Source organism: Dasypus novemcinctus, chromosome 22, assembly GCF_030445035.2.
Source record: "Dasypus novemcinctus isolate mDasNov1 chromosome 22, mDasNov1.1.hap2, whole genome shotgun sequence".
In the NCBI taxonomy this organism is placed as follows: Eukaryota; Metazoa; Chordata; class Mammalia; order Cingulata; family Dasypodidae; genus Dasypus; species Dasypus novemcinctus.
Window position 1 is genome coordinate 59,653,438 of NC_080694.1, and position 16,284 is coordinate 59,669,721.

Sequence of the window (16,284 nt, forward strand, 5' to 3'; positions counted from 1 at the left end):
GGAAACACAAGGTCAAAACTATTTCCATAATGATACTAACACATTATTTGCCATTTTCATTTTCTCACGTGCATACAGTGAAGTTTTCTAGAGCCTCCATGACCTGATATCATCACAGATGGAATGTAGAAGGAGGGATGAGAATCCAGCTTTTCTGTTAAGATAGATAGTAGCTTTGCCACACTTCTCATTAAAATTTAGTTTGCTTTGGAAATAAGTTGTTTTCATAAACATGTTGTTTTATTATGCTTTATTATGATCTCAATATAAATTAATACATTTTTCAAACTTTCTCAGATTCAATCAGTAATATTGACAGACATACCCCAAACGCACAAAAACTCTTTGGAGTCTACAATAATTTTTAAGTTTCAAATGCTTGAAACTGGTGAAAAGATGTAGCTCAGTGGTTGACCTCCTATGAGGTCCTGGGTTCAATCCCCCACACCTCATTTAAAAAATAAAAGCTTGAAACTGTTGCCCTCTCCACCAAGCATGGCCCCTGTGGCCAGCTTGGCTCAGTAACTCACCTCCTTAGCTGGGGCCTTGACCTGAAGCCACGCCTAATGGCTGAGGCTGGCCCCTGGTGTGCTACAGGGACCCTGAGCCAGGCCAGATCCACACGTGGGTGCCGCCTTCATCCTTTTCCCACCAGTTCTAGGCCTGGGAAGCTTTACTGTGTGGTCTGGAAATCTGGAGCTGGGTGGGGATGGGCCACCAGCTCCAAGGACCACAGTGTGACCACCCTCACAGCTGTGGCCCCTCCCGGCTCTCTGGCTCCCTGGTGGCCCCCTCCCCTGGGGCCTGCTGCTCCAGCCCTCCCCTCGCATCCGCAGTCCACGGCACCAGTGCGCACTCGAGCTTCACCGTGCTGAACGCCTCACCCTAAAGAGAAAGCAGTGGGTTCCCGCAGGCACCTCCATGCACTGTCCCCCTTGCCTTTCCCACGTGGCAGCACCAGCCTCCCTGCTAGTGGCCCCTGCCATGGGAAAGCAACTGTGAGATGAGGGGGCGGCTCAGCAGGGGCCTGGCGTGAGTGTCAGAGGGCCTCCCAGGCGGGGTTCCCTGATGCCACCAAGGAGAGGGGCCCATGTGGCCAGGGGCAAGATGCCACCGGAGTCCAGAGAGTCCGGGACCGTGGCCCTAGTGGCTGCAGCGGGCCCCCGCTCTGTGCAGCACCAGGCCTCGGGCACCGTCACCTCTGTGCCTCCATGAACACGGGGCACATGGCGAGGGGGCTGTCATGGGACCCCAGGAGGAAGAAGGGCCTGCATCATAGATGGATTTGCACCTATAATCAGTTGATTACATCTACAGCTGATTACATCAACAATCGACAAATTAGATTGGCCTCAATAAAATGTGGAGCCTCTCCTCATCCAATCAGATGGAAATCTTAAACCTCAGAACTTAGGATGTCAGAAATTTAAAACATGAATTTCTGAATTTCTGCCTCTACTTTAGACAACCAGCTTCCCTTGGGGAATGCAACTTCAGCTTTATTGGAGTTTCCACCTTAGGGCTGCACAATAGCGTAGGGACTGGCCAGATTTCCTAATCACCTTTTTGGAATTTCCAGCTCCTGGTATCTCCTATGGAATTTGGACTTACCAGAACTTGCAGTCACATGAGCCAGTTCCTATAATAGATCTCTTAATGTGTGTGTTTCTACTTCTCTGGAGAACCCTGACTGCTACAGATGGGAACTGCTCTCTGTGGCCCCCCAGCCAGTCTTGGATCCTCTTTAACGTGTGCTGATGGCTGGTGGGTGGGAGGAAAGTTGGGATCTGAGGGAAGGTCAGAGGTGCTCACCTGCATGTAGGAGGGTTCTTCTCCACCCTGTAAAGGGACAGAGGGGGACATCAGAAGATAATGGCTAACCAAGCAGAAGACAATATTCAGGGAGTGGTTCAGAAAATGCTAAACTTATGCAATTCTTCTTGAAGTTGCTCTGAAAAGGAAACAGAAATAAACGAACGTCCTCCGTCCTCCGTAGAAGAACCAGGAGACTTAGGTTTGTATAAATGATGGAGGATGGGCCCTTTAGGAACAGCCCCCTACCCGCACCCCCCCCCCCATGCCTAAACATGTGGCAAGAGTCCAGGAAGGACGATGACCAGGAGGCTGGAATTACCAGCGCTCCTTCACCACACAGCAGTGCTGCGTGCGGCCAGAGAACGAAGGCGGCGTTTGCAGGACGTGCAAAGCCAGTGCCCGTGGGTTAATTACTGGTATATGACAGTGCCAAGCCCATGCTGCTGCCTCTCTTTGCTGCCCTCTCTGTCCCTGTGCTCCTGCCTGTCTGAATTGCACCATCTGTATGGCTGTGAACCACCCTCTTAAAGTTTACCTTCTTTTAGACGTTCTTCCCACAGTTTCTTCCTTTCAAACTCTTACTCCACTGCCAGAACCTCTTTTTCCTTTTGGAGTTTCTTCACGAGACAGACGCCCCCGTTCATGAGGAGGATCAGGGTGGGCAGGATGACGGCCAGAGCCACCATCCAGGGCGATGTGCTGGGCATGAAGGATTCTGCAAGGGGAGCCGGGAAGGCCGCTTATCCAGAGCCATGGGAGAGCACAGCCCTCAGGGCACGTCTAAAGAGCACCTCGGGTCCCCGGTCTGCTGCCTTCTCCCCCAGAAAGAGAAAGAGACTCATGGCCTGCACTGGCTCACCCCACAATGATGGCCAGGCCTGGGGTGCAGGAGCCAGAAAAGCAGAAATACCCGAACTCACTATGGGGTGCGGCCACGGGAATAAGCTGAGCAGCGCTGCCACATCCTCACGGACACCACCCTGGGACAAGCCACCGTCACGTCTTGCCTGCAGTAGTGCGATGCCCTCCTGCTTCTGCCCTTCACTTCCACATCCTGTGCTCACGGAGCAGGGAGAACGTGTTCTTTCCTGACCATCCAAGCTATAATTAAAACGCCCCCACTTCCCTGGGGGCCCCTACCCCTCCTCCACTTTACTTTTCCAATAGTTCTTATGACCTTCTGGTATAATACACTTTTACTTAATTATTACATTTATTGCTCTGCATCTCTCCAGAATGTGAGTTCCATGACGGCAGGGATCTCTGGTTTAGCCTCGGTTTCTAGAACAAGGCCTCGAGCATAAGAGATGCTTTCTAAGTATTTGTTGAATGAGTAAATGAGTGTCTGCAGATAGGGACTTTCCCCAGCTCTGTCCCTTGGGAAATCCTTGAGGATTCAGCAGCCACCCAGACCAACCAGCATTTATTACAATGGTTCTTAAATCTTAAATAATTGTCACAAGACAAGGCCAGTCATGAGAAAAATTGTCAGACTTACCCACAGTGAAGAGGCACCTCTCATGGGTTTTTAGAATACTTGATCACCCTTTCTGGCAAAGGGAGCAGCCTGAGCTCTGGCTGCAGCCCCGAGCTCTTTGGGGTCCAGGAACCCACCCCACCCCCTCTCAGGGCTCCAGCCTGTTTCCTGAGGGTCCTGGCTCCCCATGATGAGTCTCCAGAGAGCAGGGAGCTCACCTGGAATGAATATTCCTGCTTCCACCTCCTGGCTGAGCCGGGTGTTGTTGATGGAGCAGAACATGTTTCTCACAGAGTCGTCTCTGATGATCACGGCCAAGGCGACGGTGAAGAGGCCATCGCTGCCAGCAGTGTAAGCCTCCTCCAGGGCGGGCACGACCTCACCGTAGGGGTCCCTCCACACCGCGTGGGGCTGCGGGTACCAGCCGGCAGATGTGCACTCCAGCCGGATGCCCCCATCCTCCTGGCCCTTCATCTCCACGAGGGGCTTGGAGCCCAGGCCTGGGGAGGGAGACAGGGCTCAGGTGAAAAGGCAGGGGTGTCCTGGAAGCTCCACTCTAAGGGGGAGAGCCACGGGGAGGAGGGAGAGCCAAGGGGAGGAGGGAGAGCCAGGCGGTGGCTCCAGTGAACCTGGATTGTATGGCCCTATGTGCCTAACCTCTGCAGAGGAAGAAGGGGAGGAAGGCAAGGAGGGAGGCAGGGTGGGATGGAGGAGACAGGGAGAAAGTAAGGAAGGAAAAAGGAAGGAAGCAAGAACCCTGAGGCCAGGACAATCCCAGGAGAGCAAAATGTCAAAGAAGCTGTGAGATCTCCAAGGCCAGGGACGAGCACTGCATGGTAGTCCTTCTCCATCACACTTCCACACATCACACTTTCTTGGTCTCCTGACACGGGCTTTTTGCCTGGTTCATCCCATCAGGGGCTCTAGTTTTCTCACTTCTAGGTGAGTATGTCCATTCAGACCTGAAAAAGCATTTCACTTTCGGCTCCTGGGAAAACTCAGTAGCCTTGGCTTCCTCAAGCTCTAGAATAATACAAGGACTGAAAGCTCCCGGCCAGCAGAACCCTGAGACCCTTTCTGACCGGAAGACCCCGCTCCATCTCCTGGCTCAGGGCTTCACAGCACCGCAGCTATCTGCGGCTGTTCTTTCAGGAGAATGGACAGAGCTGGCCTGCTGAGCCAACACTTAGCCCAGTGCAGAGACGTTTCTCCACCAGAGGCTCAATTAGGCAATTTTTTTTATCGTCCTACACAACATCCACTTACTGGAAAGATCTGGATGTCCTGGGGTCCTAAAAATAAAATACTGCATCCTCGAAGACTGTCATCAGAACAACATCATCAAAAACCCTAAGAATCCCTAAGGAAAATGGGGTATATGCAGACAATGGGATTTTCCAGCCCTGCAAAGAGGAAAGAAGTTCTGCTACATGACGCAGCACAGATGAACCCTGAAGACATCATGTTGACTGAAATGAGCCAGACAGAAAGGACAACTATTGTAAGAGCTTATTCACATGAAATAATTAGAATGTGCAAATTCGCAGCATCGGAATACAGGTTAACAGGCTCCCGGGTGGGAGTGGGGAATGGGCAGTTAATGATTAATTGGTAGAGTTTCTGTTTGGGATGATGGAAAAGTTTTGGTGAAAAATGGTGACGAGGTAGTACAACAGCATACATGCAATTAACACTCCTGAATTGTATGCTTCAAAATGGTTAAAATGGTTAACTTTTAGGTTGTATTTGTGTTAATAGAATAAAAATATAAAAACTCATAGAATGGAACAACACAAAAAGTGAACCCTAAAGTAAACTATGGAGTATAGTTACTAGTAGAATGATAATAATATCCTTTCATCAATTGGAACAAAGGTACTACACTAACGCAAAGTGTAATAGGAAAACTGTGTGTGTGTGTGTGTGAACGGTGTTGGTTAGGAACATGGGAGCTCTATTTTCTCCATGATTTTTCTATAAACCTACAATTGCCCTAATAAAAAATTAAAAAAAAAAAAACACCCAGACTACAAATTAATTAACTTAAAAATTAGCTGAAAAAATCTTGTGAATCCAGACTCTTCCTAACTATATTCTATCTTTAAAAGGATCTTCAATAAAAGTGAATAACAGGTCATGAAGGGCTGCAAAAACATGGTCCTGGTCATCCAAACCTCTTTTGAGTAGTTCCTTTTTCAAGCCTGCCCCAACAAATGATAGCAAAGACAGGAGATCAAAGCAATCACTTAACAGTTCTTGCTGCTCACTCCATTTTTTTTCTAAGAAATAGAGAGAAAAACCTAGTTGGATATTTAACTGCTCACACAGAAACTCTGCAATGGAATAAAATGCAAAATAACAAATGAGAAAAAATGTTTCTACACAACATTCAGCCTTGTTCAAGGAGGCAAGCAAGAGATAATAGACTTAGGGGCAAAACCAGCCAAACAATCAACCAACTGACCAAAAACACAAAAATTTCTACAACTATTCAATTCAGCAAGGGCAGGACAGAGCAGTTATATTTGCAAGAAAAGAATAGAAGAAGAGTTATATTTGCTACGAAGCCAGGTGTAACCACACACAGGGAGTGCGTGCCATAATGAGAGCCACCCAGTGCGAAAGAAAGAGCAGTCGGCCCAGGAATGGCACCACACACACGGAGAACTGCCACAAGATGACACAGTAAAAAGAAACACTGATTCCCGGTGACGCTGATAAGGATAGAAGCGGTCACAGAAGAACACACCCAGAATGGACACAGAGAGCAGACAACTGTGGGGACGGGGGGAGGAGGGGGTTAAGGGGAGAGAAATAAATAAATAAATAAATCTTAAAAAAAAAAACAAAGACAGGCAAGGCCCAGAAACCCTCCTCCATTCTGTATCAGTCAGGAGCAAGGTTGCCCTTCTGAGTAACAAAGACGGGACCTTCTGGGAAAGGCACACCCTCCCCAAGCCTCCACCGCCCACTGAGCCCCGCAGGTGCGCGGCTCACTCCCTTACTTCCTTCTAGGTCTTTGTTCAATTCCACCTTTCCAGTGAAGCCATTGGGGTCTTGACCATCCTATTTATTATTACAATGTCCTCCCTGCCCAGCACTCCCTACCCCTGTTCCCTGCTTTATTTTTTCTATAGAACCCATCACCATCTGCCATATTATGAATTTTACCTACTTATTTCACTTATCACTCTGTGCTCCCTCCAGAACGTGAGCTCAATGAGGGCAGCAGTTTTCCTACATTTTGTTTGCAGGTTTCTAGAAGAATGTCTCAAATATAGGAGACACTTGTTAAGTATTTGCTGATTGAATTCAGGAGTGTCTATGATAAGAAGAACCCCAAAGACAAATTTTTCCCTCTCTAAAATTTTGATATCAGCCATTCATGTTTTTCGCTCATTCGTTTAACAACTTTGCCACGTACCTACTGGTAGTCAAGCTATTTGCTAGATGTTGGATATGGAGTGAGGAATAATTGCTGGTGTTAAATCTGATTGGTTCTGATTGTGGCTTGGGCTATAATGCTCTTAAAAGTGTGTGTAGCAACAACCACTATAAAAGTATGTATATACTATGAAAAGTACCTTTTTAGTGATGCCTACCAAAAATGTTCAGTTCACCAGGCACATGGTTAGATGAGTACTTCTTCCCAGACAGAGAGGTGTCGCTCTGTACCTAATGAAAACATGCTGACCTGGGTGCCATGCGAATTATAAAGGAATATTCTTAGCATCCTTTTTTATGATAGCACAAAGCTGGAACCAACTTAAAAGATCCTCAAGCGCAGAATGGATGAATACACTGTGGCACAGTTGCACAATGGAAAATTGAGTAGCAATTAAAAATCAAGAAACTACAGCTACACACAAGCACACTAATAAATCTCAAATACAAAATGGAGGGTGAAAAGAAGACAGGTAGAAAATATACTGTGTGACTCCATGTAAATAAAATTCAAAAAGAGGCAAACTTAACTACATATTTTCAAAGATTAAATTTTGGGGGTACATCTATAGAGAAAAGCAAGGGAATATCTCTTTAGAAGTCAGGACAGAGTTTACCTTTGAGATGGGAGGAAAGGGGCTGTGACTGAGAAGGGACGGGAGAAGGCCCTGTTTTGTTGATGGGAGTAATGGTTCCTTGATTATAATTATTCAGTAAGCCAAACATTAATGTTTTATTACATTTTCTGTAGGTGTTTTATAGTTCACAATAAAAACATCTAATTCTAAAACATGTTACTGAGAAAGGTCCTTAAAGATCTTTAAGAAGGTATTGATATAGCCTGTGCGTAAATTCAAAATTGTTTCCAAGTGTACCTAGTCCCCAAAATGTCCACAAAAGTAATATAGGCCCTACAGTCTTTGAATGTTCAGAATGGATGTAAGACTGAAGGTATATTCAAGGTTGCATCCAGATGGAATGTGGAAGATATGCTAAATCCCAGCTGTGGAAGATATGCTAAATCCAAGCTGTGGAAGATATGCTAAATCCAAGCTGGCTTGGAATGTGGGGAATATGTAACTTCCCTGGAGGAAATAACCTATCTGATACTCAGCTCAAACACTGAAGAAACTAACCAAAGGTCTGTTTGCATACCATCACCCTTTGTTTCCCTAACCTTAAACCTCTGTATAAAAGAGCCTGAAAAATGCTATTCGGGGCTCGGTTTTTATTAGGGCAAGAGTCTGCTGAGTCCGGCCAGTCAAAATAAACCAACTTCCTTCTCAGAGTTCTCCTGTCCTGGCCTTCAATACTGCGCACACCCCACTTCCCTACAACAGCATGAAACTGATTTGAAGCTGGGAGAGCAAATTCAGAGACAGACAGATGACAGGTCAGTAGGGGTCCAGGGTCTGTGTGTGTGTGGACATGTGGAATGGGGAGTTATTGCTCAGTGGGTGCAGAGTTTCTGCTTGAGGAGGTGAGAACGTGTAATGGATGTTGGTCACGGTAGCACAATACTGTGAGCATAATTAACAACACTGAATTGTACACTTGAAAGTGGTAAAATGGGAAATTTTGAATTATGTATATATGTGGCTCTAATAACAAGGAAAAAGAGTAAACAGACCCATCTGTGGGACTGAACATTCCCCCCTGCTGCAGGCCACAGCCAGTTCCGTGTGAGCTCCTCAAGCTGTGACGCCCGCGGCCTGGCAGGCAAACCTGCTCCCAGGAGCACAGGCGAGCAGCGGGGATTCCAGCAAAAACCGCTGGTCTGCAGTGGGGTGAGCAGGGAGCCCTTTCCCCAGGAGTCCCACTGCGCAAGGCCACCTACCTGCCACCTCGAGGCGCACGATGGCCTCGTCGTAGGACGTGCCTTCTTGGAAGTAACAGCGGTAGTTGCCGTCCTCGTGGGCGGTGACGTTGTGGATGACCAGCGCCGCGTGCCCCCGGCCCAGGCCCGCGCCCTCGAGGCTCGTCCTTCCGTGGTACTGCTGCATCTGCTCCTCCGGCCGCTCCTGCCCGTCCCTGTACACCAGCACGGCGGGGGAGAAGTGGGTGCGGAACCAGCGCACCTCCATGGCCTCGGCGCTCTTCTCGGGGGACAGGTGGCAGTGCAACATGCTGCTCTCTCCCACCATGGCCAGCACGGGCTCGGGAGGCCCCAGGACGGTGAACTGCGCTGTTCACGAGGGGGTGGGACCAGAGAGGGGCCTCAGCCGCCAGAACTGCGGGGGGAAGGGCTGCCAGTGCAGGGGCCACGGCTTCTCTCTGGGGTCGAATGGGTGCCCTGGGCTACGGTCCTAGGGGCCCCTCTGGGTGGGGTTGTGATGCCCATGAGTGGGGACCTGTGCCCACAGTGGGCTTTTCCTCGACTCCCCAGGCCAGTGCCTGGAAGGTAGTGGAAGCCTGAGCTTTGACGTATGAGGCCACTAGCTCCTCAGAATTGAAAAGTAGTGATATGTAACATAAACATAGGATTTTAAAGGCTTAGTATATTTAAAGAAAAATCTAATTGAAAATTTCTTACATTAATCCAACGATCCAATAAAAATGCTTTGCATATGTCGGGCTAAATCAAATATGCCATTACGATTTATTTCATGTGTTTACTTTTCTGAAGGCGGTGCCTTACTTCAGAATTTACAATTACACAGGAGGCTGGCATCTGGGCCTGTCACTCTATTTCTAGGGGGCAGAGCTGGTGGACACTCAAGGAAGATGCCCGTAAGGAGTGGATGGGCCCGGGCTCCTCTGCTTTGGGGCCTGAGTGCAGCTTTTCCTTTCTGGGAAGGAGCAAGTGGCATGAACCCCTACCTGAGAGCTGGCCAAAGGCGCTGAGGAAGAGGAGGAAGAGAAGGCCTCCCTGTGGGGAGACGCGCAGGGAAGCGGCTGGCCCCATCAGCCCCGGACCTGGGTCCCCTGGGAGCATCAGCGCCATGTCTGCCCTTCTTCTCCCGGGTCAGGTACCTCCAGAGAGATGAGTCATCAGACCTTCCAGAACACACACCAGGACCCTCGTGCCCCCTCCCCCCCAGGTGGACCCAGGAGGCTTCCTGCCCTCCATGCCCCTTGCCCTCGCCCCCCAGCCAGGCCGGGGGAGCCCAGGCCCTGACCCCGCCTTCCCTGCACAGCCGCCTGCATTCATGCCCCACCCGGAGCTCAGCCCCCTTACCGCGCAGGGCTCCTCTCCAGGTGTCTCCCCTGGGACCCTAAAGGACGAGCTTCCCATCACCCCCAGGCTCTCCAAGACACTCTTGGACACAGTCACAACCAGAGAACCAGCTGTCCCCAACAGCAGAGAAGAAACGCCTTAGCCTCCCGCTGGGGGTGGCGTCCTGACCTGTGTGGACCCGGGCTGTGTCAGCTCAGGGGCAGCCAAGTCCAAGGTTCAAAGCCATGGATCCCGCCCTGAGCCCGGGCTGCCTTCCAGACCCTGGGGCCCTGGGGGCTTCCCGTCTCACCAGTTACTGGGCAGGATACACAGACCCAGGCTGGGAATTAAACGCCTTTTGCAACTAACCGGGTTTCTAATTTCTTTTTTGTTTTCTTTCTGAGAAGTAAGATACTTTACAATTATATTTCCCCCCAAATCTTGGGCTTCCCCACGAACCTAGGCAGTGCTGCTGAAGGAGGCCTCTGTGTATAGGCTGTGCGTTGTGGATGGTTGTGGATGGTTGTGGGGTGGCAGTTGGGGTGGAAGCTTCGAAGGATTGTGTACCCTGGGCAAACGTTCCAACACTCCTGCATTTCCTGTGGGTGTGAGCCTGTTCTAAGTACGACCTTTGGCCAAAGTCATTTATAGTTAAGGTGTGGCAAATGAATCAGCAGGGGTCTTTATCCTATTACCTAGGGACCTTACAGAGATGCCACAGGGAGAAAGGCAAGAGGAGCAGAAAGCCTGGAAGTGGAGGGAAGGCGGAAGAGAGGACACTGCCAGGTGCATTGCATGTGGCAGAGGCCAAGGGCCCACCCCTCACCACGGTCACCAAAAACAAAGCTTCGATTTTGGATGTCTAGTCTCCAACCCATGGATCATTTAAGCCAACCCACTGTATGGTATTGTTTTACCAGCTGCAGACGAGACAGTGGGTGACGGCAGGGACATAAGCAACCCACTTTGCAAAGCCAGAGGACTCTTGCTCCAGTTGCTCAGGCTTGGGTGTGGGGCCCGTAGCCCTACTGGAAAGGCTGGAGAGGGGGTGGCTGGAGACCAGTGGGAGCAGCAGCTGCAGCTTTCATGCATTCCTTACCTTGTCATTCATTCAGAAGCTGTTTAGTGAGAGATGTTTTTGCCAATGAAGAGGCAACCCCCCTTTCCCTCCAGGGGCTGGCATTCTAGAAGAGAAGGGGGGTGGTAGATGTTCTGACTGGTCAAGCTCCCCACACCCCATGCACAGCCCGCAGACCTCATGCCACCATTGTATAGAGGTCATCAAGAATTACCTTCCCGAGGCACAGGTCTAAACATTGTCATCAGGTACCACGTGGGTCCCTTCTGAGTCAATTTAAAACTTTGCAGTTAAATGCTCCAATGGCTCTGCAGTTGCCTGATACCCCCCTACTGCACTCTGGGGCTAGGACTCGGCTTCCCAAGCCACTCTCTTCCCCTGAATCACTCCCTCCACTCTGCCTCTTGAAATCCTGGCCAGCCTTCATGTCACCTTCTCCAAGAAGTCCTTCTGGGTGCTCCCAGCCTGGAGCATTCTCCACCTGCGCTGACACCCAAGGGTTTTGCTTCTGCCCTGGATTCTTGTTATCTGGGTCCCAGTCGTTTCTTCCTGGTAGCTTAATTATCTGCTCCTCAGGGCAGGCGCTTTCTGATTTCTCTCTCCCATAAAGGGCCTAGCCCTCTGCTCTGCGCACAGCTGACTTCCTTTCGATGCATGCCCGGAAAAGCAAGCTCAGTGTGAGGCCCTTCCCCAAGAGCAAGACCCAGATGGCAGCAGGATCAGACCAAGAACCTCAGGCGCTCTTGGGCAGGAGGAGGTCGTCAAATGGACCACCCAGAGTTAGTTACCAGGGCAGGTTGTCTGTGCTCTCCAAAGGGAGATTTTGATGAGCTAAAGAAGGCCCCGGCTGACCCCTGAGCCATCTCTTCTCATGCAGCAGCCTTATCCACCCCCCAGGCTTCTGGTTTATGATAAAAGTGGGTTCTGAGCTGAGCAGCTGCTGAGAGCAATGTCCTAAGGGCTGGGCCATCTGGGTGCTCCCGCCTGGAGCTGGGTAGCTCTTGGCAGGGACTGGAGAAGAGGCTGTAAGGGTCTAAGAGCCTAGCTGGCCCCGACTCCAGCCTGAAGAAAATAAGGTCTGGGTTCTGGAGCAGCTTGTGCCAGAAGCAGCTCATGTAGCCAGGTGTGAGCCCCCAGCCAGCTCCCTGCATCCAGGCCAGGTGAGCTTGTGTGCTCTGAGCAGGAGGCCCACTGCCCACCAGGTGGCCTATGAGGAACCAGCTGCCTCCTCTGATAACACACTTGATGCTTGTTTTCTCTTAATTGGCTTTTTGGAGTGCTGATGTGTGCAAGGTGTGCTGTGCCACGCAGGGGTGTCCCCCGCATAGGAGAGCCCCACGCGCAAGGAGTGTGCCCGTGAGGAAAGCCGCCCAGCGTGAAAGGAAAGAGCAGCCTGCCCAGGAATGGCGCCGCCCACACTTCCCGTGCCACTGACGACAACAGAAGCAGACAAAGAAACAAGACGCAGCAAATAGACACAGAGAACAGACAACCGGGGGAGTGGGGGGAAATTAAATAAATAAATAAATCTGTAAAAAAGTAAATAATAAATAATAATAATTGGCTTTTTGGTCTTTTATTTCCTAACTTCTTGGAATGCGCTCCCAAATAGACACCTGCACCAAAGTCCTTAGCTCAGGGTCAGCTTTTGGGAGGACCAAACTAAGAGATGCTGCTACGTAGAAATTTTAGCACACGTGATATTCGGTCGTGAGAAGGTTAATTTCTGGAGGCGTGCACTGACATGAACCCTTGGTTAGAAGAAGTGAATGAAGGGCTACAGATAAAATTTCTAAGAGTCGCCTCATTGAGATTCACGGGAACCCTCCAGCCACAGGGGCCCTCGGTCTCCACAGCAGCCATACAGGGTGGAGGCCCGTCCCTCCAGGTGAGAGAGGCGGCCGTGTCTTATGACACCTGATGACCACCCTACCCCACCCCTGCCCCACATGTCCACGCTGGAACCTCTGCAACCTGCTACTGTCATGACAAAAGGGCCTGACAGATGGAATGAAGGTTATGGGCCCTGAAACAGGAAGAGGATCCTGGATTCCCCAGGTGGGCCAACCTAATCACATACATGCTTAGAAATGAAAGAGGAAGACGGAAAAGCTGGTGGAGAATCAGAGCCCGAGAGGGACTCGACCTGCCACTGCGGGCTCTGAAGGTGGAGCAAGGGCCACGCCGGGGAAGGCGGGAAGCACCGAGAAGCAGTGAGCAGTCCTCACATCCCACCAAGGACGAGGCAGGCTCCGTCCTGCAGCCCCAGGAGCTGAATTCTGCCAACAGCCCCAAGGAGCAAGGAAACGGAGCCTGCCCCCAGGCCCCGACACCTGGCTTAGTCCAGCGAGACTGTGTCACACTTCAGGCCCACAAAACGGTGAAATGGTCATTCTGCATGGTTTTAAGGTGCTAAATGTGTGGTCACTGGCCACGGCAGCAATAGAAAACTAATACAAAGAAGCTTTTCTGGAAATGTTGCAATGAAACTAACTGTCGGGAGTAGACTGTGGGAGCTCATCAGAGTCGAGGAAAAACTCAGTTGAACAGTGAGGACTGTTAACAAATTTATTTACCCAATGTAACATGACAGTCACGCACGAGGTAGACAGGAAACTGTGGTGGGTGCTAAAGGTGATGATAATGAACAGTCGTTTTCTTCAGCACATCTGCTGCAAGGAACATCAGCTACATCAGTCAGTGATGGGAGAGGAAAATACCCCTTTCCCAGAGATAGCTGATCCTCTAAGATTTATCACATTTAGTGATAAAAAATATCCCCGAAATTCATGCAGCTGCCTTCCTCTCAGATTCTCATTTCACCATCTCTGGGTGACTGGTAGGCTTCCCAGGGTCTTGAAAGGAGGAAGAATTGGTTCTGGCTCCACAATCCTGCACCGCATTGATGGGGTGGGCACACCTGTGCCCTGTTGTCAGCTGAGCCTGGCTTCTAGTCCCCTCCAGGTCATTCTGGGGACCGAGACACCCCGCAGAGCAGTCCAGTGGAGTGCTGGACCTAACACTCTGACAACGGGATGGAGGGCACCAAGTGGGGTGCCGCCTCCACAGCCACCCACAAACATCTCCCTACCTCCTGGCTGCACGTCGTGCCCTTCCCCAAGCCGACAATCGAGCTGCAAAGGAAGGACAGGTGCGTGGCCAGGGTGGAGGCGGGGCCCTGCCAGCCTCTCAGGTGACTTAACTCTGCTCTGTTTCTGCACCCACAAAACGAGGCCATCTCCCAGGGGTGCCGTGAGTGGTGAACGAGTGGAACACAGTTAAAGTACTTAGCACGGCAACAGCCCATTTCAAGTTCTCGGCCAATGAGGCTGTTATTCCAATCCCAGCTCTGCCACTTTTGAAAAGTTCATTTGTTTTTCTGCAGCCCAGTTTTCTTCATCTGTATAAAGAGGATAAGCAGGGTGGTTTATGGGAAAAATACACCTAAGATAATTTATGGACTATTGTTAGTAGTATCAGAATGCTGTTTTAACGATTATAAAAAATGTTGCACAACAATGCAAGATATGGCTCGTGGGGAACCTTATGGGAATCCTATAGGTGAAGCATGATTGCTTTGTAAACTCACAACTTCTCTAATAAAAAAACATGTACTAAAAATAAAGATAAATAATTAAGTAAAGGACTTGTACACAGAACACTATACAACGTTGCCAAAAGAAATCTAAGGCCTAATAAATGGAGACTATTCCATATTCATTAAAAATTAAAAAAGAGGATAATAAAGGGGTACCAAAGTCACAGAGTCGTTCCGTGGCGTAGCTGAAGTACTGGGAGCAGGAGCTTGGAACCCGCGTGACACAGCGACTTAAGGTGGGCGGGGCGGGCGTCCTGGGCTCCAGGCTGCTCAGGGAGAAGCAGGGACCTCACCTCGGCCTGAGGGTCCCCGTTCTCGCGAGCCGAGTCCAGGGTCCCTGGGCGCTCCAGGGCACGGTCAGGCCCCAGATCAGGGACCAGGGACCCCTGCTCTCGTCTCGGCGCCGGACAAACGGTCAGGGCGGTGGGCTCCAGCGTCAAAATTCGGAAAACCGTCCACAGGGGCCCGAGGAGGAGGTGTGCGGGAAGGTGCAGAGGTGGGAGCCGTCAGGGCGTCGTAGGAGGACACCTCACCTGTCTCGTGGTCCAGGAACACACCCCCCCGTCTGGGGGGCGCGGCCACGGGCAGCTTGGTCCGCGGCTGGGTGAGGGTACGGTAGTCGTTCCCGGCGCTCAGCCCCATGGTCCAGCATCGTTCTCGGGGGTCATCTTAACCCAGCACTTCCTCTCCACATCGTCGCTGCACACCCCGCCGTGCCACTCCTTTCTGTCCCCAACTCCACCTCCCAGGAACGTCTCCCCGCCGTGACGCTCTCGCTGCCCAGCGCGCAGTAATGCCAGGCGAGTCGCTCGGGGTGGTCGCGCAGATCCCGCCACGCCTCTGCCCGCCGCAGGCTCCTCCAGTCTGCGGAGGCCACCAGGGATGGGGTTCGCCATGGCGGGGTCCAGGACCACGTCCCCTGCAGGGGATGGAGGGTGGCCCGTGGGGTCAGCCCGTCTGCCTGGACCTCAGAGCCTCCAGGGCCCGAGTCCAGAGCCTGGGGTCCCCAGCCTGCCCTGAAAGTGACCCTCCCCACAACCCCCAGAGAGAAAGCACAGGGGTCCAGTGTGCGTGGGGAAGGGGTGGTGGTGAGATGCCACGCAGGCCTTTCTGACCTGGCGGGGGCTCAGGTGGCAGCACGGAGCCCTTCTTCCACTCTCCTGCTTCCCGTCCCCCAGCCGGCTCTGCCCACCTGTGCTTTTAGCCACAGCTCTGCCATGCCTGGGATGGGTGGCTCTTCCTTTTAACACTGCATGCTCTTTCCATAGATCCAACTCAGGTGACACCCACGTCCCTTAGCCTCCTGTTCCTCATCTGAAAACTGGGGCTAAGACCGTTCTCTGGGTTTGACTGTGCTAACACAGGGAACACACTAGAGAAGGGCACACCCGAGGATGTGCCGGAGGCTGCAGCACTGCCATGCCTCCTGGAGGCAGCGAGAGCGTCACAGCGGGGAGACGTTCCTGGGAGGAGGAGGTGGGGACAGAAAGGAGTGGCACGTCGGGGTGTGCAGCGACAACGTGGAGAGGAAGTGCTGGGTTAAGATGACCCCCGAGAACGGATGCTGGACCATGGGGCTGACCAACGTGAACGACTACCGCGCCCTCACCGAGCTGCCCACCAAGCTGCCCGTCGCATGTTGGAAGCTCCTGGCTCCCATTACTTCAATCATGCCACGTAACGACTCTGTGACTTTGGTTCCCCTTTATTATCCT

The 16,284-nt window shown here is 51.4% G+C and overlaps 1 protein-coding gene and 1 pseudogene across 5 annotated transcripts; both read right to left on the reverse strand.

Moving 5' to 3' along the window:
- Nucleotides 1-239: 239 nt before the first annotated feature.
- On the reverse strand, nucleotides 240-9,889 carry LOC101439435 (butyrophilin subfamily 2 member A2-like). Of its 5 annotated transcripts, XR_011647071.1 has the most exons (5): nucleotides 8,574-9,889; nucleotides 3,511-3,792; nucleotides 2,351-2,530; nucleotides 1,813-1,839; nucleotides 240-885 (listed from the first exon to the last, which is right to left on the reverse strand). XR_011647071.1 is itself a non-coding variant. In XM_058285364.2 (4 exons), exons 1-3 carry the CDS (start codon nucleotides 8,878-8,880, stop codon nucleotides 2,394-2,396), a joined length of 726 nt encoding a protein of 241 aa, XP_058141347.1. In that variant the 5' UTR covers nucleotides 8,881-9,889; the 3' UTR covers nucleotides 240-1,839; nucleotides 2,351-2,393. The 5 variants fall into 5 exon arrangements, 4 of the variants coding, with proteins under 4 accessions (XP_058141347.1, XP_071067110.1, XP_071067111.1 ...); XM_058285364.2 differs by having other exon boundaries at nucleotides 240-1,839; XM_071211009.1 differs by lacking the exons at nucleotides 240-885; nucleotides 1,813-1,839 and adding an exon at nucleotides 2,736-2,869 and having other exon boundaries at nucleotides 2,116-2,530.
- Nucleotides 9,890-14,730: 4,841 nt separating this feature from the next.
- LOC101440304 (butyrophilin subfamily 3 member A3-like) lies at nucleotides 14,731-15,788 on the reverse strand (annotated as a pseudogene).
- Nucleotides 15,789-16,284: the final 496 nt, after the last annotated feature.

What these genes read in the sequence shown, in the direction of transcription:
- LOC101439435 (XM_058285363.2), bottom strand. Translation starts at nt 8,880, where the DNA reads ATGGTGGGAGAGAGCAGCATGTTGCACTGCCACCTGTCCCCCGAGAAG. An exon ending in CGTGCGCCTCGAGGTGGCAG is followed by an intron (nt 3,793 to 8,573) that starts GTAGGTGGCCTT and finishes CTCCCTCCCCAG; the next exon opens with GCCTGGGCTCCAAGCCCCTC. An exon ending in AGCAGGAATATTCATTCCAG is followed by an intron (nt 2,870 to 3,510) that starts GTGAGCTCCCTG and finishes CCGTGAGCACAG; the next exon opens with GATGTGGAAGTGAAGGGCAG.